The following is a 26,522-nucleotide window of genomic DNA, read 5'->3' as shown; positions in this document are numbered from 1 at the left end:
TGTCCTTTTGTTGTCCCACACTGTCTCCCCACTGCAGGGTGGCTGGCGCAGCTTGGGAAGTGCTATGGTGTCACAGAGTGAAGCCCTGAGCTGCAGTTGCTCCTGCTACCCCTCGCATGTCCTAGGCAACCAGGTCTCCAGAGAAGCTGGCAAGCCTGGCTGTTGATGCCTCTGGTGACTTCAATCACCTGCTTTTCTGGGCTGTGTCAGGGTGCATGGTGACAGCCAACCCTATCTATTGTCACTAGTGTCACTAGAAAGGTGAATTACTGGATACTGCCTACACTTGCCTAGACAAGAAGGTGATATTAGCTTGGCAGAACTGGTATTTTCAGGCCATCCATTATCATAAATACCAAATAGAATACAGAATCTGAAAAACTGGGGTTAATAGTGATTTATTTAAAATATGGATATTGATCTAGTACCGATATCCAACTGTGACAGACCAAAACTTTCTAACAGTTTAAAGTCAGAAAGTGTATGTTTATTGTGTCGCAGGCAGTGTGCGGGATAGCTCCCAAATACACACCGCAATTTACAGGTGATTACAGAGTTCTTTTATCTATGCAAGTATTGAATACCCAAAATACAAATACATATTCATGACTTTGGTACATCCCATTCCCCCGCTTCATATGGTAATTAGTTCAAAAGCTATTACGCATGCCCAGTGTGTTCCTTTCATGGGGAGGCCTCCCAAAAAGAAGTAGTAAAAGTAGTCTTCCTCGTTCTGACCTTTCTACCTTTTCAATGCAAATGTGACAAATGAACCCTTGGAAGAACTCCCATTCCTTGTCTTCAATTGGTTTCAGAACAGAGGAGGTCCACAATTGTCTTACCTTCCTCAAAGCTATTTGTCAGTTTCTGTATTCTTCATTATAAACCCAGCTAACCAAACATTATGCTGACAAGCAATCAATTATTAATTAACTACTAACTCTTAACTTCATCAAGGCCTACCTATTTGTTTTAATGAGCTCCAACAAAGCTTATCTCTAACTAAAATCTTAGCTTCTCTAAAATCTCTAAATTTTTAAAGTTTATGTTTCAATAGGGAGAAGATAAGCACGTGTGGGCTGTTGCCTGGGAGGGGATGAGAATAGTAAAGCAGAATTTAGGAGCAAAAAGAGGGGATACACAGGAAAACAAATGATGGAGTGGGGATTACTGCTGTGCTGCTGAGCAGCCCCACTCTGGGTCCCTCTGCCTCAAGAGAGCACAACCGTGACTATCTGTTGGTTTTCATCCCTTGAGAGAAACCAGCGCCAAAGTTAACTGAGTTGCTGAACTCCAACATTCAATGCAAAAGCATTTGCAACAGGAGGCAATTATTTATTTTTATCCGTTTCTTGCAGAGGACTAAACAGGGATGTTTTTCCCATTGGAGGTCGCTGGTGCTGCTCTGCCTGTGTCCGCTGAAGTGCAGTGAGGGAGAAACCAGAAGAGTCCGGGGGTCCCTGAGCTCAGGGCACTGCCTGGTTATCAGCGTTGTCTTCAGTCAAGCCAAGGAGACAATCACAGCACGGGGCATCAGCTCCCAGGAATCTTTCGTTTTTATTCTGCAACTTGGTCGTACGTCAAGATGTTATAAACAGCCGCTCTCAGAGTTGTTTTCTTCGTTAGAAGTTCAATGCTCTCCCGGAGTCCCCGTTCCCTCAGCCAGCGTCCTCAGCGGCGCCGCGAGCGCAGCGCAGCCCCAGCCCCAGCACAGCTCCAGCGCCCTGGCCCCGCCCCGTCCAGCGCACGCGCCGTCCGCCCGAGCGCGACCCCGCCTTCCCCGTTCCGCCCCGCCCGTCCCCCGCGCCGCCCGGCCCCCGCCCCCAGCGGCGCCGCATCGCGGCGGCCATTTTGTGCGGCTGCGGTCGGTGCGCGGGGCTCGGCGCGCCGCGGGCCCGGGCGGGGTGGCTCCGTTCTAATCCTTTTTCCCGTACAGATCCCTCGGTAAGAGCGCGGCGGCGCCCGGGCAGGCCGGGCCGCCTGCCCAGTCCGGCGCTGCGGGCCCGCGGCGCGGCGGGGAGACGCGGGGAGGGAGGCCGGGCGGGCGCGTCTCCGCGCACAAAGGGCCGGGCCGGGCGGTGCCTCCCGCGTGCGGCCCCGGGGCGCCGAGCGGGGCCGCTCCCGCCTCGCTGCGGCCCGGCGCGCTGAGGCCCGCGGCTCGGGCCGGCCCCGGCCGCTCCCCCGTCCCTGACTCCCTCTCGCCGCCCGCGCACGCCGGCCCGCGGAGCTGCGCGGGCAGGTGAGTCTGTGCGGGCCGAACGCAGGCGCCGCGGGCCCGTCCGGCGGGAGCGGCCGAGTGACCTTGCGGCGGCGCCGGGGCCCGAGCCCGGGCACGGGCCGCACGGCGGGAGCCGTGCCGGGGCCCGAGGCGGGGATTTGACGGGTCCGGAGCGGCGCCCGGCGGGCCGGGTGCGGCGGGGAGCTCTGCAGTCCCGTTGTCGGCGCGGGGCTCCGGCATGTCTGGATCCCGGGGGGTGCTCGGGCGGGGCGGCTGCGCCTTGCCCTGCCCCGCCCCGGGGGACGAGGCGAGGCAAGTACTCCGCACCTTGCGGGGAGGAAGGTCCCCGGTGTCCTCGGCGCTGCCAACGCTCGTACCCTATAAACACCAGCGGAGTTGCTGTTCAGTAATGTCTCTTCTGCTAGTAAAAATCAGCTCCGCTAAAAAAAAAACCCAAAACAACCAAACAGCAACAACCAACCAAACAAAATACCACCCCCTCCCCCAAGATCTATAAACGAAGAAAAACCCTTAAAGGCACCCTTCCTAGAAAAACAACAAAAAAAAAAAGAAAAGCTAAAAATAAATTAGCGTTTAAATGAGCCCCGGAAATACACAGTGTGAGTTTTCTTTCGAAAAAACCTCATGGGTCTGGTTTTACTTTTTACTCACTCTTAAACTTACCTGTTATTCTTATTGGTTTACTTCCCCACCTTGATCTACTGGTGTTAGGCAGGCAAATCGGCTGGTTGTTTCCTTGGTGGATTCCTCTGTTTAATCATTTGTTGTGTGTCCAGTGGATACTGGATCTGTCTGTACAGCGGACAGGGTATTGTTGAGTTTCTCTGGAGAACTCCCAGAGATGCTGTGCCAGCTCTCTGTGGGAACACCTGTGCTTTAGCCGGTGCTTGTCTAGTTAATGTGCTCTTGCACGTTCTGTTGATTGGAAAGGTTATTTTTGCCTACAGAAGGCATAGATGGTTTTCTTTAAAGTTGAGGGATGTGACACTTGAAATTAAAAGTAGATGGTATTTGGTGAAGTTAAGCATAGCAGAGTGGACTTTTGCTCCTGTTCTGAATGCTGCCTGGTTTTGTTTGTGTTGTCTTAGTCCACTGCAGATCTTCATCTTGTTTTCAGTGTTGTGAAGAGGAATGTGGTTACTATACTGGAAATCCATCTAATGATTTAGGTTTTTCTTCTAAATGGGAAGTTCCTTGTGCATGAAAGATTTATCTGCTGCTTGAAGCAGGTGTGGTTTTGCATGAAATGGTTTTTGAGGTGATTGCATTTCTTTCTTTGTAAACTGCTGGTTGATACTGCTATACATGAAAGTATATAGTTGAGTCCTTCTAATACAGGATTGCATGTTTCTCTTAAAGGTCTAATAAACAAAAGTCTTATTTTTCTAAATGTGTTTGCCATTTTAAAATAAGTGTAGTTTTATCTTTCTCACTTGTAAGTCTGCCATTAGTGTCCTGGAAGACACGTGAATAGTTATGTTTTTTTAATTCTCTCTGTTAGGGAGTTTGTGAAGGGTTTGTTAGTACTTCCTGCTCTAAGTTCACTTCGGTAATGATGCTTGTAACTCAAACCAGCTTGTTGGGGTTGTGTGAGAAGGAGGCAGTTATCTGTTCTTAGTGAGATTCATTCCTCAATGGCTTTCCAAAGAATCACAGTTTTAGTGTACGGTGGTCTGCTAGGTAATGAAAGAGCAAAGGTTTTCCATCCTATCTTTAAATATAAAATACTTGTGTGGCCACTTAAAATGCTTGGCTTGTTTCTTGGGTTGTAAACCTGGGAAGATAATTTTTGTACAGGAATGAAAAAAATGGGCATTTGATGAGGATTTGGGTAATGAAATAGCAGATTACAAATGAAAGTAGAGTATCTTATGGGAATTCTTGCTGTGTGCTCTGTGGAGTTGACTGCATAGACATGGCTGTGAAATGTCACTTAGTTTTACCCAGCTAGTGTGACTCCTGAAGAATTCTTCAGATGCAGTTCTTGGGTGGTTTTCTTAGGCATGGCTTACTCTACCTTACTTTGTTCAAGTAAGGAGATATACAGTTGGAGGAAGGAATATCATTATTGATGGAACAAGGGTTTGGTAAAATTCAGGGCTTTCAAGTATTTACCTCTTGTTCTTTGCCTTTGAAAGAGAGATTTTTTTCACCTATTGGTGATGGGAAAATTTGGAAGACTCTTTAAATGCTTTCTGGCTCTTTCTATAGTCTTTGTGGAAGGCGTATCTATGTCTTGAAACCATATAAAAGCTCTACAATGCAATTGCCAGTAAGTCATATAGAGATAATGTATAGAAAATTCACCCTTATGATTATTTTATGTTGCAGTGCCTTGTGGTGGTTGCAGGTTTGAAATTCTATGTATACAGTTCTTTGTGGACTGTTAGTGCTGTTGTGTTGCCTGCATTGATTTTTGCCTCCATTTATTCTTTATTGCAGTCTAAAAGTTGGTTTTAATTGGTTGCCCACAGGATTGGCTTGGCTTCTGCTACTTGTTAAGAAAAAAACATCTGTCTTTGCAGGTAAGAGCTTTTGAATTGAAGACTTCTTTACATGCATATCAAGTATATCCTAAGAAACTCATGAAGCTTTTGGAATCTGTAAATTTGTGTCAAAAGACTTGAAGTCAAATAATCTGTAGCTTGTCTACTCATCACTGCTGATGGTGGTTTTGGCAATGTTTTTCTTGTAAACAGAATTTTCTGCCAAACTAATGTTTTGTTGTTTCATCAGCATGTGGTAGTCTGGAACACTCCCGTTTATTTTGCACTGTTGGAAAATGCAGTTACTTTGCTGCAAGCCACAGGTCTGTGTGTTTGTAATTGTTGGAGTGTAGAAGTGTACATCAGTTGATTCTAATTAGGTTTTGCAGTACTTAAAGGGGTCAGATAGTTTTGAATTGGCTCCAGGATGATTATAACAGGTTGATTTTAGCCTTAAGTAAAAGACAAAACTGTAGTTTGCAGTTTTAACTTTTGTGAGACAGTCTCATACTTAAAATTCCTCCTACAGTACCAGTGTTCCTGCAGTTCTTAGTCTTCACTCAAGAATTGCCAGATATGTTTGTGTGTGTGTGTGTATCATGTGTGTTGTACTTTAATACTCCCCAGGGACTAGGATGAATCTTCTGAACTTTTCTATTGCGAAATCCATACATCCTAGAAGGCTAATCTGGTGTGCTTACAAATTTATATATATGACCCAAATTATTATTATTTTACTAACGAGCACATTGATGAGATAAATAGTATTGTTATGTTTTACACCTGTTTTTTTCCAGTGTAACATGAACATTTTTTAAAATATTACTGTCGAGACATGTTAAAATTCATCCAATGAGTTGAATCAGGTTGGTTGTCAGCAGCCTGTAAATCTCTAGCTTTGATGATAGCTTGCTAACGGGGATGGATTGTCCATAGTACACTCCTAGGATGTTGTCTTTTCACAAATATATGAAGCACACAAAACGGCAGTAAAACCCACTTTTGCTTTGAAGTACCTTTTTGTACTTGGAGAAAAGCAGTCAGCCTGAGAACTGACAGCCCAACAAAAAGCCTTCAGTGCCTGCTGAAATGATGTGCGGCCTGTTTTGTGTCTGAAGTTAATGTTGCCTCTGCATGTGCTGGTCTTTGCAAGTCAACAGTGGAATATTTGAGCAGGCTTTGCATTTTCATTACTTGGAAAATTTGAGCAAGTGGGTTATTGTCTCCTAAGTGCATTTTGGAAAAAATGTGTTTTGTGAGTGTTTAGACATTTAAAATTTGGCCCTTTTGGTCCTTGAGATTTTTCTGTAAATAACAGAAAATACCTGCTACTTTGTCTTAAGTATCAAAATTCTGAAAAATGAAGCAGCTATGTTACATGTTCTTTTGTCAAAAATATTTGATTAGTCAAGTCCTTAAAATTATTTTTATTCAGATCATGTTATTGTTAGCTCTTGCTTAACATTAAGCAAGCATTCGCTTAATACTCTGCTTGGAATTAACTACACTGAAGTAATTTCAGATAGTTTTTTAGTAACTATATGCCTAAGTGGCTCATTGGATTTTTTTGTCAATAGTGATTTAGTGGATCTGAATAGAATACTTCGTAACAAGACTTCAAGTACTTGCTTAGCATTTATTATGAAGTTTTGAATTTAATGCAAAACGGAAAGATTTGCATTATCCCAGAAGTTATGTAAATGTTCAAATGCTTGAACTCTTCTGTGACTTTATCTGTTGATTTGTCTTCTGGGCTGAAATAATTTATAAATGCAGTTATCTAGCAGGTGTCAGTTCTGTTGAAGAAAGTAAGGTGTTCCAAACCAGCAGACCTTAGTACAAGGTCTTCCCACACGCTCCCAAAATGCCTTTGGTCATCCAATGGCTATATCAGATTGTCATCCCTTTTGCATTAAGGAAATAGCTAAAAGTAGTCTCCCATTTAACAGAAGATGCTTCAAATGTCTTTAACTTCTGATACATAAAAATTTCTGAAACTAGTTTCTATGTATAATAGTAGTAGAAGAAATCTAAACCTCCTGGCAAGATTTGCTTTTAATAGTGTTGCAGTTTTGAAAGCATAGGTGCCAAGCTGGGGATACATTTATACGGCTTGCTTGCCTCAGGGTCATCTGATTGAAAGCAGTCCTGTAGCGCAACATAAACCTTGGGTTTACAATACTCTTTAATATAGCTTCTTTAAAGGTGTCAGAATTTTCATTTTAACTTTAATTTCAGAGATCGTTATCAATGCTGGGCAAATTTAAAATAAAACAACAGAATCATTGTAAAACGCTACTTTTTAAAACAGTGCAAGAAGTCTTAGATATGTTTTTAGATGTTTTAGATAGCATAGGTAATCCTTACTTTGACTTGTGTTTTTTTTTTCCTCATGGACAAATTATTTTGTTGCTGGAAAATGATTGGGCAATAATTTTATTTTCGGATTAAATGTAATTCCACTATAAGAACTAAAGGCAAGGATGTTGCTTCTGTTGCCTCATCATGGAGATGAGAAAGTTACTTTCAAAAAAAATTGTCCCCAAAGCTTAGTACAGTATAAGCCTAAGTATAGTATAAATCTTTCTGTTGCTGTCTTTCCTTGGCGAATAGGGTTTTCTTAGTGGTATTTTTTTCTTTTTTTTAAATCTTCTTATGTTATGAACTCAAGTTCTAGTCTCTCTTTCAGGATGGTGCAGTAAGGAATCCAGTATTCATGCACAGTGACTAAAGCCGCAGAGCTGACTTGGTGCAAATGGGCTTGTTTGCTGTTTCCTTGAGGGAGAAGGATCCTCCACACTCTTTTGGTGTCTGGTGATAGCTGTGGGGTGATGCCCTGTAATACTCCAGGATGTTGCTTGAGTTCACTAGTATGTTGAAGGATTTAGCTCTGGTGTGTTGATCAACAGAACAAAATACTTAAGGACACATGTTTAGTAATCTGAGGTTCCATTACGCAAACAAAAGAATTGTTGCTTCTTCACCCCGCAGAAGAATTGTTACTGTTGTTTTCATTAAGTACTGGATTCAGCCTTACCTGATTAAAATGTGTCTTTACGTAGTCATTCATGACTTGTCTTCTCTAAAGTGTTTGGATGACCTGGACAAGCAAATGGAGCCAACTTAGAGATTTGACTGTATGCTGGGATATAGCTTAGTTGCTGGGAGGTGGTTATTGATTGTGGTTGGTCAGAGCTTTGGTAATGGCCGGGAGTCTTTGATGCATAGCTTTGTGGTGTTGCATTGGGGCATCTGGTTGGACTCGGTCTTTAAGGTCTTTCCCAGCCTAAACAGTTCTGTCATTCTGTGGTCTGGTTCATCCTTGATTTCAAATGCTAAGTTAACACTACTTGTATGTGACTTAGGGGAGCCTTGGATATCTTCCATACAGATACTGAACTGGCTTGTACTAAGGAAGTCAAGAAGTTTCAGAGATAAAGTGGTTCAAGTGAAGCATGGTGCTATTGCTGACGATTTAGGATGAGAGACTGGCTTCTGAGATGTTGAATTGTGCTAATATTATTTAATATCATGCTTTCAGCCTTTGCTGAAGGTTTGCCTAAGTGACAAGTATCTAGTTTGCTCTTTATCCTCAACTTCTGATATGAGCTTGGACTTCTGAGATCACAAGGTAACTGTTCAGATCTAGCTGTTCAGAATTACCTTAAGCATCTACTAATGCCAGCCGTGGAGATAAAATTCATTTACTTCCATCTGAGACATAAGGGGTCATGCTAGACAGAATATCTGCAACTTTTAAAAAATACCTTGTTTTTGAAAATTGTAACGGTCATATATCCATATAGATATGCATAGATGTTAATTTAATTTAGGTGAGGTCTCTATTGTCACAAAATGTCTGGGGCTAGTTTATAATAGCAAGCTTCAGGTCACCTGGACCTCTTGCCTTTGCTAGGAGAAAAAACATCAGGTTAGTATAATATAGATGCTCCCTGTCAGGATGTCTTGTGAGTTTCACAGTTGCTAGTTGTCCGTAATGGGTTTTTGTTCTTTACCAACCCACTGTTACGTTTCTAGTTGTCTTCACCTGGCAGGAGGTAAAATCCTTTCCCAAATTAAAGGGAAGTGTTCGTTTCCCATAGCTGTGCAGCATTTTTCAGCCACATTGTCAGGTACAATTGATACCATATCAGGGTATGGTAAATTAATTTTGCTTTGTCTGGCTAAAATACTCCTTTTGCTTACATTCCATTAATTATTGAACTACTGATGTAATAGTTCTGATTTTTGATGTTCCTTTGGTTTTTTTTAACGACACTTGTGGGTCTTAGTATCTAACAGCTATTTTGGAATTTATAGTGCAAAATGTATACTGATTGAGTTGGTAAATGTTTAATACTTCAGTCTGTATGAAGTAAACAAACGTAAATAAGGAACTCGGAATATTAACACGCTTAATCTTTGCAAGATGTTATTAGGTATATATAAACAAATATAGTAGATGGTGTCTGTAGGTAATTGCATGGTGTCACAAACAGTAGTCTGACATAGCCGTTGCCTTTTCTCATCTGCAGGTGTGTGTTGTTTCAGCGCAGCATGGCTGTGGTCATCCGCTTGCAAGGTCTCCCGATTGTGGCGGGGACCATGGACATTCGCCACTTCTTCTCTGGATTGACCATTCCCGATGGGGGCGTGCATATTGTAGGGGGTGAACTGGGTGAGGCTTTCATCGTTTTTGCCACTGATGAAGATGCAAGGCTTGGTATGATGCGCACAGGTGGTACAATTAAAGGGTCAAAAGTAACGTTGTTGCTGAGCAGTAAAACTGAAATGCAGAACATGATAGAGCTCAGTCGTAGGCGTTTTGAAACTGCCAATCTAGATATGCCACCAGCAAATGCTAGCAGGTCGGGACCACCACCTAGTTCTGGAATGAGTGGAAGGGTTAACGTACCTACTACAGTACCTAACTTTAATAATCCTTCTCCTAGTGTAGTAACTGCTTCTACTACGGTGCATGAAAGCAATAAAAACATATCCACATTTTCTACTGCCAGTATTGGCACTGCACCTCCAAATCTTGGGAGTACCTTTGGTAGTCCAACATTTAGCTCAACTATACCTAGCACAGCATCCCCAATGAACACAGTACCTCCTCCACCAATCCCTCCTATCCCAGCTATGCCATCTTTGCCACCAATGCCTTCTATTCCCCCTATACCTGTTCCACCTCCTGTACCCACACTGCCTCCTGTTCCTCCAGTTCCTCCAATACCCCCTGTGCCCCCTGTACCTCCAATGACACCTCTGCCTCCCATATCAGGAATGCCTCCTATGAATCCTCCACCTGTAGCACCCTTACCCACTGGAATGAATGGGTCTGGAGCAGCAGTGAATATGAACAGCGGCTTGAATCCATTGTTTATTGGTCCCATGAATCCTGTAAATCCTATCCAGATGAATTCTCAAGGTAGTGTCAAGCCAATTCCAATCAATCCAGATGATTTGTATGTCAGCGTTCATGGAATGCCCTTTACTGCAACAGAATCTGATGTGAAAGACTTTTTCCTTGGGCTCCGTGTGGATGCAGTCCATATGCTGAAGGATCATGTAGGTCGAAATAATGGAAATGGACTAGTTAAGTTTTTTTCTCCTCAAGATACGTTTGAAGCACTGAAGCGAAACAGAATGCTGATGATTCAGCGCTATGTTGAAGTTAGTCCTGCAACAGAGAGACAGTGGGTAGCTGCTGGAGGCCACATAACTTTCAAGCAAACCATGGGTCCCTCTGGGCAGGCACATCCTTCTCCCCAGCCTCATCCTAGGTCCAAATCTCCCACTGGACAGAAAAGGTCACGGTCAAGATCTCCCCATGAGCATGGTTTCTGTGTTTATTTGAAAGGTCTTCCCTTTGAATCGGAGAACAAACATGTGATAGATTTTTTTAAAAAGCTGGATATAGTTGAGGATAGCATTTATATAGCTTATGGACCCAATGGAAAGGCAATTGGGGAGGGCTTTGTTGAGTTTAGGAATGAAGCTGATTATAAAGCAGCTTTGTGTCATCATAAGCAGTACATAGGGAATCGCTTCATTCAGGTACATCCAATTACTAAAAAGGCAATGTTAGAAAAGATAGATATGATTCGTAAAAGATTGCAGAACTTCAGCTATGACCAGAGAGAAATTCTGATGAATGCTGAGGGAGAATCAGGCTTGCCAAAACTGTGTGCGCATATATCTAATATTCCATACAACATAACAAAAATTGAAATACTTCAGTTTCTGGAGGGACTGGCAGTGGAAGAAAATTCTGTACAAATTCTTCTTGATAATAATGGGCAAGGTTTAGGACAAGCACTGGTTCAGTTTAAAGCTGAAGATGATGCTCGTAAGGCAGAACGCTTGCACCGTAAAAAACTGAATGGAAGAGATGTTAATTTGCGTTTGATAACTGTAGAAGAAATGAGAGATATTGAGAGGAACCCAGCATCTCAAGGAAAAAAGATCCTGAAAATACCAATCCAGGGGAATGCAGCTGTGCCAGGAACACAGGGCCCTGGTGGGGATGAGCATGCCTTCTTGGGGGGAAATGCTAAAGAAGCAAATAATGGTCCTCCGTTTAATTTCCCTGGTAACTTCAGTGGGTCTGGCACATTTGGTCCCCCCTTACCGCCACCTGGAATAGGTGGCTTTCCTGATTCTAGACCAGGAATACCTACAGTTGCAGCTAGTGGTTTACCTGGTGCAAGTATTGAAGTACCAGGTTTTGCAGGTGGTCCTGCTAATTTGAGTGGACCAGCAGGTTTTGCAGGGGGTCCTCAGACATTTGGAAATGGTCCTGGCAATTTAGGTGGGCCCCCTGCCTTTGGTGCTGGTCCTCCAGCAATTGCTAGTGGTCTTGGACATTTAAGTGGACCTCCAGGGTTTGGACCCGGACCAGGAAACATACATATTGGTGGACCCCCAGGTTTTGGAACCGGGTCTGGGAAGCCAGGGCCAACTGTCATTAAAGTGCAGAATATGCCCTTTACTGTTTCGGTGGATGAAATTTTGGATTTCTTTTATGGTTACCAAGTGATCCCTGGTTCAGTGTGCTTAAAATACAATGAAAAAGGCATGCCTACTGGAGAAGCAATGGTTGCATTTGAGTCTCGTGATGAAGCTATGGCAGCTGTTGTTGATTTAAATGACAGGCCTATAGGTTCCAGAAAAGTAAAACTTGTATTAGGGTAGCTGTTCATCAAGTAGTTGTAGAATAGATATTCATAGTGCTGTGACAAATGCATCTGGATTGGTTTTTATAGTATTTCCAGGATAGAACCTGTGGATTGTTTAAATTGTAAAACAGATGGGTTTTGGTAAGACAGAGCACTGGGTTAGCCATTACATGAGAAACACTGCAAGGAGAGAGGTGTGGTGGATTTTCCTCGTACAAATATGTGGACAAGCTGGACAGATTCTTATTCGTCATAAAAGTTTGGTAAACTCTTCTGGACTCAGTGCTTATTGAGAAACTGAGATTGGTTTGACATAGTTTTGGATAAGGGAAATAGATGAAGTGAGCGAAGCTCTTCAGTGGTGTTCTTGTAAGCCATTGTAAATTAGATAGCTATTTTTAGATTTGGTTAAAAGCTGGCTGAATTTGCTTTGTTCACAGGTCAAAGCTTTGTTTAAAGTCCTGATTTTATTCTGTGACTGAATGAATTCTCAGTGTACACAGATCAATTGTTTTGTGTATGTATCTTTATTTTTTCCAAAATTCTCACTGTATGAACAGTTGAATTATGCCCTTTGCTGATGTGTCTACCAAACTAATTCCTATGAGTATGAGCAGAATCGTTCTGTAAAATTCAAGCTGTTCTGTGTGGTATAACCTTTAGTTATTTATATATTGCAATTTATAACTGCAGAATAAGACTTTTGCCACAAGTATAGCTAACCTCAAACATAAATCATATGAGTTTTATAGTACATTTAAAATGTTTTCAGTTGAAAATAATCATTATTGTTTAAGTAGCTTGATTTGTTAGGATTACACAAATCAGTTGAGAAAGGATCTTTGACACTAGTTGGATATTGGTGTTTCTCACATGTCTCTTGAACTCCTCGCATAGAGTCTCTGCTAAGAGAACCAAAGTGGTGATTATTAGTACAAGATTGGAGTCCATATAAAGTTTTAAATTAGGTTATAATGGAAGAAACTTGTATCTTCAGCAACTCTGTTGTGAATTACTGCTGTGGGTGAATTGAGAGATAAAATTTATTTTTCTCCAAAACTTGAAAGTACTGAGTTTACTATATATTTTTGCAATAAAGTTGTGCTGTTGTATTCAAAGTTTGTAAAGAGTTGCCATTTTCTTTGTTGCACAGTGAAACCTTCCATGGAAAAACGGAGAAATGGAAAGGAAGTAATTATGCAAGTGAAAAGTAGAATTTTTTTGGTTCATCCTTGCTTGGCTTATGATAAATTTTAAGACTTGGACGTTGCCTGGAAAAAATCCTGCTATTCCCTGCAAATCATTGTACTTAAACATAGTAAACTTCAAACTGTTTTTGGGTTTTTTTGACAAAGAAAAACAGTGCTTTTTGGTGTTGCATACCATGGAACACTGAAGTGTATGGGCAGGCAAAATTGAGAGGTGCAAGTGGCAACAGTTTTATTCATGTGGTGTGTAGGAGAGATTTGCAAACGTGTGCAGCGCTGCGTCCTGAGAGGATTTCACAGTACAGAAATCCGTGGAAGGATTGTATAAAGGTGTACTTCAATAAAGAGGCGGTTGCATTACACAGATGCTTCTGTAATTCATTAGCATAATTTTGTTTTGACAGATTACTAGGTGGTCCCAACTTTGGAAAAGTCATGTGATTTGTATATACTGTTTAAAATTAAGCCTCCTGTTAATAAAACTGTCTGTCTCTGAAGCTTCATGTTATGCATTTCAACAGTCTTTGGGAGTAATGTTTCAACAGCAGATCTTTGTTTCTTTCTTTTTTTTCCCGACAGTCTGAAAGTACTCTTCCTGATGTCAGAAAGATGTGTGTGATAAGGAGTCAAGTCAGTTTATTTTACAATTTTGCTCTTTGTTTTTTAAGCAACTTTTATTAAAGTTTCATACTATATTGGAGTTTTTTGGGTGCTTGTTTCTTCGTGTTTCACATTAGAATAAAATTACTGAAAAGGAAAACATGGATTCATTGTTCACAGAATTGATTTAAGATATTAGTGTGTGTTGACTCACCAAAACTGGTGATAACTTCTTTTTCAAGTTCAAATGCATCACAACAATGCTTGCCTTGTTGTGAAATATAATTAAACTACAGGTGTCTGGAATTAGATACACAGTTCTGTGTTACTGTCTTTTGATTTCACATTGTGATCCTCTTGGTAATGGATCCAAGGCTTCTAGTGTTTGTGTTGGACACAGCATATGCTGTGAAACATGCTTGTGTGCCTGTTCCTTTGGACTTGCTAAAAATGCAGGTTTGTTTTGGAAAGCTTTTTTCGGATTCTTGATTTTTCAGTATGATCTAAAGATGTTTCAATGCTTATCTGAAAGAAAGCACAAACCAGAAAGCCATGGGGGTTGGGAATGTTTAAATGGAGGACTTTGGGTGGGGTAGGGGCTCTTTGTTTTGCCAAGCAGTTGATTCTCCTTATCTTTTAGCATAAATTAGTAAATATCCCCTCTTCCTTAAGAGTAGGCTCTTGGAAAAACATAGGAAGTCATAGCATGCTTAGGTTTTCTGTATGTATCAGAAACAGTACATCAACTCAAATAGTTACTGTTGATCCTTTAAAACATAAAAAGAGAAAAGTTCATTATGAAGGGTCAGTGCAAACTGTTTACTATAACAATGTGGTTTCATGTTAGAAGTAGCCTTAAACTGCATGTTATGCTAAATTATGAGCAATACCTGTAGACTACATGTCTAGAGTTCATAAAACTGCTTACTTAGCACTTGTCTATATTCATGAACAGCCTTAAAAATAGGGGTAGGACCTCTGAGGTCCCACCTCCAATGTGGAAGGTATGAAACTGCCATTGGATATAACACCCCAAGCTGATTGCCAGCGAGAGGTAGCAATAGACAGGACCAGCTGATTGATGCTGCTCAAATCCCCAGTTGTTTTGACCTTGATGCCTTGAGTGTCAGGAAGTTAACATCCTTGATGTCCCGATTTCTCCAAATAATGGCAAGAAGGTACTTAGGTTTATATAACTGGCTATGCTGATGTTCTTAGCAATTCCTTATGTGTGTCTAAGTACTACTGCTGAAAAAAAAAGTTGTGAATGTAACAGTTTACTACCTGATTTGTTTAATGTGTGGGGTTTTTTCCCACCCTAAATAGAAATGAATGCAATTAGTCAATGATAAAATTGTGACTTACATGAAAGAACTTTAGTATTTGGGTGACAGTGTGACTTAGTATTACCAAATCTCAAGCAGTTATCCATTAATGTCACAGTCAGATTTTGTTGGCATTCTGTAATATCAGCATTAAAACCAGTTCTTTACCAATGAATTGTTGCTGTGGTCTGAAAGTAGTTTTATGAACTATTCGAGGCTTTGTATGTTTAAAGAAACCTGAAGGGTGCTTTATTTTAAGTAGCATTCATTTCATAGCATGTAGTATTTTCCTTGAGTGTCTATGCTCTGAATTTGTGTTGAGTGGAGAGAAAGATCGATGCAAAAATGAAGACTGTATTTGTGTGGCAGATGACATGGAAGGTCTGCCTTTTAAAAATATATGTGCTGTTCAGTTCCACATTGCTCATGCTGTCCCTAAAGTCATTGCCTATACTCGGTGAAATCAGCAGCTTGTTTTGCTGAGAGTATTTTGGAGTGCTGAAGACTGTAGAGTCTACAAAAGAGAATGTTTCCAGTTTCTAGGCACACCAGTGGTGCGTTAAATGTAAATAATGATTATGGTTTCTCTATTTTGTTTCTCCTTAGTCTTCTGCTGTGGTGGTTCCTAAGTTGCTGCTTCTTTTAGCAAGTGCTGTTGACCCTCAATGGGTTGTTCAGCAGCACTGAACTGTGTTGGCCTTCTGATCTGCAAAACCTGAAACTGCTATGTATTCTGGACCATTTAAAACCTCTGGCTTGCCAATAGATCACTGTTTGAGAGCAGTTGGTTTAGGTTCACTATTCAGATACATGGATTAGACCCTGAAACAGAGGATTCCAATTCTTTTTCATTATGGACACTAGTGGAAGAAAACAACTAGTTGCTATATTTGCTAATTGGTTGGAAAGAAACAGTTTTGAAACTGGACATATTAGGAAACATTTAGTTGGAGTTCAGGGAAATAGACAAATTAGTTTTGTCTCAGTTTGCTGCTTTAGATGAGCATGTCTTTGAAAAGAAAATGAGATTCTATGTTCTGTTGCTGTAAGGTTTTTCATGAACTCTGCTTTGGCCTGGAGGCAGAGCTGCCAAATACATTTGGTTGTCTTTGCTCTTTTCCAGGTTTGCTGCTCTGTGGCTGTATTTTTTTTCATGGCTTTGGGAAAACTGAGCTAGAGTTTGTGTACAGAAGGCGAGGAAGGGAAGCTGTTTAATGCTTCTGCAGGAAGAGTAACTTCAAAGTGTTCTCTTCCTATCTGGGTGGTGGTTTTTTTTTTTTTTTTTTTTTTTTTTTTTTTTTTTTTTTTTTTTTTTTTTTTTTTTTTCAGTGAGAATGTGATTGCAGTTCAAAGATTTGTTTTTTCCACAGTCTGGATTTTCCATGGAATGAAAACCTGTTGCTTGGTAGTACACACATTGATTTGTGGATGTGTACTGAAATCCACCTCTCTTTCCCTATCTCATGATCAGGTAGGTCTAACTGTGGCTAGTTTTCTATACAGATGACATTAGTAATTTTCTTGGAGCTTTGTTACCAAGTGGAATGTTTGGGTGGTGTTTGTGCAAGGAGTGTTTCCCGCGTCCCTGACCTGGATGCTTTTCACTCCTGGCTATAAACACCAAAAGTAAAAAAAAAAAAAAAAAAAAAAAAAAAGGCAGCCCTAAAAGTGTTCTTTTTCAGTAGCTCCAGCGTGAACATGGGTGTCAGATGGTTTGGCTGTGACTCCTTTCACTTGCTGATAGTCACTTCTGTGCAGATTCCTTTGTTATCATTCTGGGTTTGTTTGTGTATTCACAGCATGGCAGCTTCAGAGAGAATTAGCCAGATGAGTTCTACCTGAGTTCCTTTACTGCTTCTGCAGAGGCAAAGCTTACTGCTTTGTGGCTATCTTTCTTGTGTGTTCTTGTGTCTACAGCCTGAAATTCAAATGGTCTTACTAGTTGCTTCCCAAATACCTTAGGTAAGCTTTCAGGAACAGGGAATGTGATTTCTTTCAGAATGAGTTCCACAAAATCAGTTTGTAACTCTGTATTTGCGATTCTCACACCAGCTTCACCATTTTTCTCAACTTTTGAGTTCTTTTGCTGTGAATCACCAGTGAATTAGATCTGGTTGATCACAGTCGGGAAAGACTTTGGGGCCTGGAGTGGGGATTGCCCCCTTACAGTGCACAGTACACAGGAGTGCTAATTTAATTTTCCTGTAAAGTTTAAAACCAAAAAATAAGGACTTTTAAGGCTTGCACAGGGAAAATAGGAATTAATCCTGCCTAAAACTGTCTCTGGCATAGCGTGGCCATTTGGGCTGGTCACTTCTTCAGGAAGGCTAAAGACACTTTCAGCTCTTTGTGTTGTAGTTACAGTATGGTTAAACAAGGAATCAATTGGATTGTATGGCTCTGATTTCTGACTATCTGAAGGAAGGTGGAACTTCCAGCTAACAATTTCAGAGTTTGGAACAAATAGTTTAATGTCAACTGTTTTCCATTTAATGTGAATATGTGGATGTAGCACTGCTCTATGTGATAGTGGAAAGCTTAGAAATGCTTTCTAGTCACTTAGGCAGATTTGGGGAGGAAAACAGTGATATAGTCAGAACCTAGACTACTTCAAGAATTCCTTTTAGATAATCTTGGTTGAGTGCCTTTTATGAAATTCATAGGATGTGCCTTTTGAGTGCCTTTTATGAAATTCATAGGATCTCTGTCATTAAAATTTGAAGCCTCTGTGTAGCACCCATTTGTTTAGTGACCTTGCTGTGGTGGCATTTGCCAGAATGTGCTTCTTAATGAACTTTTAATGAAACTTCTTTGTTTTCAGCAGTATAGCCAAAGCATTGCTACTTGTTTTGATGGGAGGATGCATATGGAGTGTGGGAAGTCCTTGCTTGTTTGATCAGGAAGCTGAGCTCTGAAGTGAAAATGATGGTTGCCAATACTTTTTCATTATTGGGCAAATGTTTCTAATACAAGGGCAGAATTTATAAATTGTGTGTTTGAGCAACACTAGTGCAACCAGCCATAAAAGTGAAGAGGCTCGTTAAAAGTAACATTAGACACTGGCAGTTCACTGACTGAATGTATGGGAAAGCCTGTTCCTTAAGGAGGTGAGGCAAAGTTATTAAATATCACAAATTCATCTGTCTAGAGGTCTCCTACTGCATTCCAGCATTGCTGCAGAGCCAGTTTTCTGTGTTGCAGGTCCAGTCTTACATGAATACATGAGAGTGTTTTTAATAGCACTTAGAGGTCTCTTCAAATACTGACTTGAGTGCTTTATGCTTGAGTGCTTTATTTGTGCAGAGTGGTGGTGGTATAGCTAATTTGTCTCTCAGTAACTGGTATGCAAGTGGCAGAATGTTTTCATCCTCTCTTTAAGGGAACTTCAACTTTTTCATCAGAGATGAGGCACTGGGGGGAAATCAAATGGTTGAGGCCAAACCGTCATGCTTTAGCTGTAGTGAAAACAACCAAGTGCTGCGCTGATCTAATGAAGAATGGACATGGGTTCAGAAACTTCAGCACTGAGTTTGTGTGAAAAGGAGCACAATAAACAGTGACTAAATACTTCCATTCTTAAACAGATCTGAAATTAAATTCAGCTGTTCCGATAGAATGTATGAGATAAGTAATTGATCTAAATGAGTTGCTGTTAAACAGTTAAACTTGAGCTCTGCGGAGTCTTATGTTTTCTTAGATTGTAAATCAGAATATTTTAGATGGTAAGTCTTTTTTAAGACAACTGTAGTTGTTATCACTTAAGTCAGTGTGTATATTTTAACTGGATGCATCTCTTAAAAAAGCCTTTCAAGTATATGTGGAAAATTACATGTACAACATCATGACCTACTGCACAAATGCCCTGAATTTTGTGAAGGACGTTTTTTGTCATCTGGACGCTTAGCCCTAACTTTGGGTAACTGACACTGTAGTTTTGTTTAGCCAATAACGCAAGTGGTGCTTCTTCTGTGCAGCGCAAGCACTATATCATGCTACCTCTTTGAATGAGTAGGCAGTATTTGGCTACTTTAATGTCTCCAGGAACAGAAGACTTTGTAGTCTTTTCCCTCTGCATGATAGCTTGTGTTACTTTTTGTATTAAATATTGTCATTAGCTAGGTCTGTAAAAACAGCTTCAAACAGAAACAACAGTAAGTTTTCTGAAACCTAAAATGCTTAGTTTTAAACTAAATAATACATGAATGTACTATGAATCCTAGTGAATCAGCAGGTAATGTATCTATATGAAATATCAGCTATTTCAGTGCAGTGACTGGAATGAATATATAACCATAGAATCACTTAATTTTGTTATTATGAAAGGTGAGAGGAATCCCTGTAACTGTTCTGTGCCCTCTCTGTCTTGTTTAGGTTTGAAGAAGTAATTTATGTAGGAAGAACCTGCTTTTTGAATTTCTTTGGGTGGCTCAAAGATAACGTTTTAATATTTTTGTGCTTTTCAAATCCCTTTGCTACTGCATTAGGTTCGCATAAAAGCTCTGAATCTGTGATGGACAAGTGACTGTGGTGCCAAATTCAGTCTGATGTTTGTCCTGACTGCTGCCAGATTGAGACAGGTAGTGCTCTGCAGTTTGTAACCCAAGTTTGCAGGTTCCGCCTAATGGTGGTAACTCTTGAGTCACTCTGCTTAGAGTGAATATAATTTATTTCATTTTTTTTTTGTAGCTGTTAAATTTACTCTAGATTTTTCATCAGAGAAGTTGCTTGGAGAATTTGGTCTGCTTCAGTTGAGTCACATTTCTTATAAGTTTAGTGAAACTATTCATTTCATTTTGAGAAAAGAAAGAAGGTCCCTGGTGGGAGTTGTAAGGGTTTTCAGGTGCTTGGCTTGCAGAGATCTGTTTTCTCAAGGGTGTGAAACACCTTTGTAGCAAATTCAAACCTAATGACAACAGATTTCTTCAGGGTATAGTACAGTGTGTGTACTGTGGATTGCAGACATGGAAGAGCATTGAGGAAATAGGTGTCTGCTTGCATTTGTGTAGTCGCTTCTCCATTAATGCAGGAAGATTTTGTCATCATTTGGCCCACTTGTCTCTGACACAAATGGAGTGGCTTGAACTTACTGCTGTAATGGGTTTGTGCTTTTGTGAAGGTGCACTGGCAAGAGAAGCTGCGTCTGGAACAGAACAGAAAAGGGAACATGAGGTCTGTTTGGTGTTTGTGGCCTTTAAATTGTTCTATTGTTAGTCTGGATGGGCAAGAGAAAAAACATCTTTTAAAATCCCTTGCCATATCCTTCCCTTTATCCTACTTCCTTAATGTCAGGCTTTTGTGGTAGTGAGATGTTTTAGTTTATTTTTGTTTTGAAATATCATTATTTTGCAACAGATTAGGATTGAGAAGTTAAGATGTTTGTGCTGTAGGTGGTAATAATTAGTGACAGAAAAGTAGTATGAGTGTGACTCTCTCTCTTAAAAGGAAGCATATGCTCAAAAGAAGAAAGAACGGAAAGAGTATTGGCAATTAGGCTGAACTTGCAATGAATAAGTCGAATCAGTTTCCTGGGAGTACTGCAGAATTAATGTTAAGGTTTGGGATTTTTACTGGATCGTATTTTATGAGCTAGATTCAGTATTAAAGTCCATAAAGAAGAAAGCCTGACTTATATAATGTGAAGGGGTAATGTTCTTAAAGTGTGAGAAATTGAAAGGTCACTTCTGCTTTATGTCCTTACTAATTTTTTAGGCAAGATTTGCCACTGTGCCATAATAACTTCAGGGTGACTGAGAATAGTGTAAAGAATTCCTTGGTAGTATTTTGATCTTTTCTGGTGGTTATTCAACAAGTGCAGTGAAAAGAAGCAGGTTTGACAAGCTTTTAATTGATTAATGGCTGTTGGTACAATGTAGCCACCAAAATTCTTCATGTGAATTTGATACAATAGCAAAGATCAGTAAAATGTATTGCTGGCTTATTTGTATTTAAAATCATGCTTTGAACTCATGCTGTTCACACAATATGGATTAGTCTAGAAAGATGGACTTACTGAGTTTCTGCCTTGAAGTCACCATGCCTAGTTTTGGAGGAATGGGTAAAGTTATATCAATGTAATATAACTACAGGATAGTGGTAGTATAGTTTAGATTTCCAGAGTTTGGGGAGGGTAGAGGTTGTGAAGGGGAAAGCTGAATGCTGAGGAATCACTTCAAAAATCATGGGTGCATGTAAGTAAGAATTGGTGTGTGGAGATACTTGCTGGTGAAGCTGCAGTGTAGTTGAAGAATCAAAGAAGAGGAGTATCGTGTAGTCTTTCATCTCAGCTTAAGGAGTTTGGATGAAAAAATGGAAGACTGAATGATGGACAGCTGGATTTACCTGGGGAATGGGACAGAATGTTTAGGCCTGAGGTAGAAATAGCTGGAGTTTAAGGGAAAGAACAAGACCTTACTGGAGAAGGGCAAATATGATTGGCAACGTAAAATACGTGTTTGGGTTTGTTACAAAGATCTATGTGGTTGAGATGTTAAGTCTCTTTTTCAGTTAAGTTGTTCTTCAGGTTTCAATAATAAATACTTGAAAATCACTGTAAGGAGAAGGAGAAAGCAGGTGGGTAAATATGAAAGGAATGGGAAAAGTATCTTACTTGGTGGGAGGAGTCAGTGAACACTTTTAGAATTGCAGTTACTATTGTAGCTTAAGTCCAGTGACTGACTCCAAAGCTCTAGCCTGTGTTAAGCTACTTTTTCAAGAAAATGAGTTTTGCTATTCTGCTATTAAATCCTATGAAGAACTTTGAAATGTTTTCTTTGCATGAAGAATTTCTTAAGTCCAGGTGTTAATTTGAAACCTTTTGTAATTTAATATGTTCCAAACTAATATTTAAAATAGTTTCAGTTTTGGCCTATCAGTTGCTTATTTCTCAGAAAAGTGGAGAATATATCTGTAGTGAAGGCATGCATGATCATTTCATTGAGTTTATTGGTCATGATTAAGGGGTATTTTGGCAGTGTGCAAGTTAACAGTGAACATTGTACAGGTGGACAGGTGAATTTGTAGAAGGTACTTTTTCCCCAGAGCTGGGACTTGTCTCTTGGGTGGGGGGAAGCTGCAGTAAAGATGAACTGATTGAAGTTCTTGTTTGCATTTTTTACTGGAAATTACCAAAATTACCATGCCAGTTGTGATTGTTAGGCATTGTTTCAGCTTGCTTTTTTTTTTTTTTTTTTTTTTTTCTTTTTTAACACTGTTCTAAGCTTGTTACTTTTGTTACAAGTGGGAGCTTTGCCTCCTCAGTCAATTTCTGGGAGCTTTTTGGAGGTTGGGTTGTCAGAGCTTGTACCCATTGGCTGACTTTGGACACACCGCCCCCCCAACCCCCCCATTTTCCTGGTGAGCTCAGAGGCTGAGCTGGGGCTCTTACCATTGGTCATGGCTCAGAGTTTTAGCATCAGCACAGCCTCCACTTCACCCTGGAGGAATTGTGTCTGTCCTCCCTGGGAGCTGTCATCCGTGGAATTAAGGCTGGCTGATGAACCGTGGACACTCTTTACCAGGACTGAATCAAGTTGACAATGGTTTGTTTAGAAAGCTGTTCTTCATACTATTCGCCATTCTTTTATAACAGTTAGAAAATGCCTTTTGTTTCAGGTTGTATGTCAAATTTGTAACAGCAGTTAATTAACCCCTTGTATGTATGGTGACAGCTTGGAACACATTGTGGAGATTAGTGTAGCACTGTAGCAATAGTGATCTTAATGCTCTTGCATCCCCGTTGCAAACTGCCACAAATAATAAAATTATAGAAAAACTTGCAGCCATTTATATTTTCTGCAGAACATCTCAGTCTGTGGAATGAGGTTCTGTGGCCTATGGAAGAGCTGAAGTGCTGGAAAAGGCCTGTATTGACTAATAATTTGTGGACTGTGGTCCTTCTCATTAGACTCCCGTACTCTCAGTTTAAAATAAAGTTGCATTTTACTGCATCTGGTGTTACAAACCTAGCTATATGATTTCTTTTAGAGCCTTATGGTGTTCAGGAAACAAGGATCAAAATATAACTTTTATTCTGATAGCATTTAGCAAGTGATCCTGACCTCAGCACTAGGATCAGCTTTGTAATATCAAAACCCAAAATGTTACAGGCTGCCCCCTCAAAATAGAACTAACAATAAGAGAAAGCATTGCTTCTGCTCGCCTGCATATTTTGGGATCACAGCAGAAAAAGAGAGATGAAGCTTTGAAAAAAGTTGGGTGATAACTGGAAGATGTGGGATTAAACTAAGCAAGAGTTTGATAAGTGCAAGATTAATTAACGGAGATGCTCTGTTACATGTTTTGGGTTAATTTCTTGAGTTGTTGGATAGCAAAAGGCCAAGATGATGAAAATTGCAGTAGGGACATCTTGCAGGCATGATTGCTGACAGTTGTGCTGGGTTTGTAAGCAGAATGTAAGGTGGGACTTATGGCCAGTCCAGTTCAGAGTAAATTCTTTGGAAATCAGCTGTCCTGGACCGTATGCATTAAAGCCTCAAGTTTGAGTTAAACAAGGTGCTAAATTAATGTGTAAAATTTGGTGTACACTGCAATAGAGCTGGTTGGGTATTTTGTACAGTATTTAATGTGAGTTTATTAGTATGTTTAAATACAAAAATCCTGCAGATTTTCTTGGGCTGAATCCTTGCTTATATTTCATTTTATGCAGAGCAGCAAAACCAGGCTGACCCACGAGGCTTGTATTCAGTGATAGTACTACTGTTTTCTCTCAAGAAGATACCACCTCCTGCTAAAAATACTGCTGATGGTGTTTGATGCCATGAAGTTATTAGATTTTTTTATTGTCCTCTGGGTGACTGTAGGTACGGTGTCCTGCCATGCTGGGGTGATCACAGTGCCCTCTTGCTCAGTGCTCACTGTATTCACCTCATCCTCCCAGCTTGAAGAGTAGTGTCTGGCCTTAAGGCTTACTGAGGGATGGAAGTATATAAAACAAACGATGTAATTCAATAATTCTCTCCTTGGAGTGTCCAGCACTTGATCCTTAGTTGGCTAAATGGTGGCACTCATATAGGAGAGATAAGTAAAGAGAAGTATATTTATGCTTCAGGCATCCATATGTGGCATTTTGGGGAAATGCAAGACCCTCCAAAGCTCTGAACTGGGACAGTTAAAGCCTTCAGTCACAGTTGATTTGGAGTTTTCTTCAACAATAAGTTTACAGTGCTTTCTTCTTTTACAATTGACTTGCTTTAAGCTTTGGTTAAGCTCAGTCACTAGAGGAATAATAAATTTATGATTACAGACTTGTAAATGTGTTGATTTTCTTTATGTTGGAAGTGTTCTTTTCTGTGCAGAAGGAGGTTGTTTTTCTGCAGAAATGTGAAAAAAATTGGAAGTTCTGAAATGCCTATGTGAAACTCCAGAAAGTAGCAGGTAGTTGCTTATTCTTCTGAGTGTGTAGTGTAGATGTCCTATGTAATTTTCCTAGAAAGCAACTTTATTTTTCATCTTGGTTTGATTAGGGCCAACCTCATTACTGCTGTCTTCATTTCAGTGTAGAAAAGTTCTATTGAAAAGTTGAGATTTATCTTTTTGTACGTATTGTACAGCTATCGGAGTTTATGATCATCTTTACAGGTAAAAGCGGGTATGCATAGTAAAAATGGTTTTGACTTTTAAAACTAGACCTCAGTTTGGTTGTCTGAGCACTTCTTAAAGTGTACCTAGTATGGAGCCATTCTGTGTTTTACTTAAACAAGTGGGAATGACATCTGGTTGGTCAGTGAAAGACTTCTCTGGAGTATGTGCTTGTGATTTTGCAGATTTCTATGGATAGTATTTTGCTGTAATGTTGGTAGGGATAGCATGGGTGATGTATTTGTTTTTTCTTCAAAGTGTGGTGTTACATCATGTGCAATTCTAAATAAGAGCAAAAAATATAGGTACCTGATGGATCTGAAGCTGTATGTTGGAAACTCTTCCCTTGAAGGAATATGCAGAATTTGGCTCAAAATGAAACTTCACAGATGATGCCTCTCACCAGTAAGATCCCCAGGTTGTGGGAGCAGTGGATCAGATATTTGTGGCTATTGTCTGTATAATTGTTGATCATGGGTGTATAGCACAACCTCAGCTGTATTTTACAAGCTCTTTCAAGCAGCTGAGGGTTGGAAGTATATAAAACAAACAATGTAAGCACTTACCTGGTGGGTTGTTTATGTTGCCTTTTCGTTAGAAGCTATTATGATGGGATGTACCCAGTAGGTCTGTTTTCTGTATTTTAAAAAGAGTTTGAATTTATTACTGCTTTTGGAGTTCATTTTCACTTGGTAATCTGAATTTCTGTGGCTAGATTACTTTTGATACTTCCAGTCCGTGCTGTACTTTAATGTACTAATGGCAGTTGGAGGTTGTTAAACTGTTATTATTGCAAGCTGATCAGGATCAATGTATAATAAATTCTTTGTAAATTAAATGTGATAACTTTGTGGAAAGTAGTTTGCTTTAGCTGCTAGTTTTCCTTTGGAAATATCTACTATCTTCTGTAAACCAGAAGATTCAAGTAGTAGACAGCAGTATTAATTATCAAGGGTGGTTATGAGGGGAAAAATAGGAAAACAGTGCATTTTAGAATTTCTGAAACTGTTGGAAAAATTTGTGTTGCAACAAATATAAATAATATTCTGTCATTATAAATACTGTTGCAAGTCTAAAAACTGAGTTTATTTTGTGTGTACAATGGATACAAATAAGTATGCTCTGTGACAATTCAGTGAAACTACATGAAATGTGGTTTTGAAATGTTGATTCCAGTCTGCAAGCTGAATACAACTGGTGTTCTTGAATGCATGCTGAGGAAAAAAAGGATGGCTATTAATAAAAATAATAAAACCCCAAGTTCTTTCAGTGTAATTGCAGCAAACTGTATGCTTAGCCTGAGATCAGAGCCTTTGTACACTGTTTGAGCTTAGTAACCACTAGAAGAATGTTCTCTGATCATGTGTCTATTGCACAGCGCTGGTAAGTGGTGGAGTGTTACTGCTGCGACAGTGTCAGCGCTGAGTGATGCTCGTAGTGCCTGTCTCTTGCAGTGAGCTGGCATGTGCCAGCTGGGCAGCTTGGAGTAATGGAATGCCAAGATGATGTTGCAGCATTGTGTGGAAGTGCAAATCAGAGAAAGCATCAAAGGCTCCAGCTTAAAGAGGAACAGGGTGTGGGGGATTGTGTTAGGTGTGGCGTAGTTCTAAGTCCAAGCACTAATTGCTGGCATTTTGAAAACTTTTGGAATTGTCACTTCTCTTGTAGGAAAATAACTGGGACTCTATGGAAAGAAGTGGAGATTAAAGTCAGCTGATATATTTCACATAAACTACTCACTTTTTTATAGAAAGAGAGATGAAATCACTATAGTTTACTATGAGAAATAAAATTCTAGAAATCTTAACTTTATGGAGGAAAAGAAAAAAAAAGCCAATATTATCATAATGAAATCCTGTTTAAAAATCAAGTTGGAGGTAGTTTTT

The 26,522-nt window shown here is 40.1% G+C and overlaps 2 protein-coding genes across 4 annotated transcripts in view; both read left to right on the top strand.

The window, feature by feature from the left end:
* The first annotated feature begins 461 nt into the window (after positions 1–461).
* On the top strand, positions 462–13,874 carry RBM12 (RNA binding motif protein 12). 3 transcript variants are annotated; one of them, XM_038158575.1, is made up of 3 exons: positions 1,808–1,944; positions 4,682–4,764; positions 9,261–13,874. In XM_038158575.1, exon 3 carries the CDS (start codon positions 9,283–9,285, stop codon positions 11,920–11,922), a length of 2,640 nt encoding a protein of 879 aa, XP_038014503.1. In that variant the 5' UTR covers positions 1,808–1,944; positions 4,682–4,764; positions 9,261–9,282; the 3' UTR covers positions 11,923–13,874. The 3 variants fall into 3 exon arrangements, with proteins under 3 accessions (XP_038014502.1, XP_038014503.1, XP_038014504.1); XM_038158576.1 differs by having other exon boundaries at positions 1,817–1,944; positions 4,714–4,764; XM_038158574.1 differs by lacking the exon at positions 4,682–4,764 and having other exon boundaries at positions 462–1,944.
* CPNE1 (copine 1) overlaps positions 9,272–26,522 on the top strand; it is a 39,524-nt gene continuing 22,273 nt past the window's right edge. Inside the window, 1 exon segment of the mRNA XM_038158577.1 lies at positions 9,272–9,403. The gene's annotated coding sequence lies outside the window, so the exon portion shown is untranslated.

Source organism: Motacilla alba, chromosome 20 (assembly GCF_015832195.1).
Source record: "Motacilla alba alba isolate MOTALB_02 chromosome 20, Motacilla_alba_V1.0_pri, whole genome shotgun sequence".
NCBI lineage: Eukaryota > Metazoa > Chordata > Aves > Passeriformes > Motacillidae > Motacilla > Motacilla alba.
This window is presented reverse-complemented; position numbering and strand designations above follow the sequence as displayed.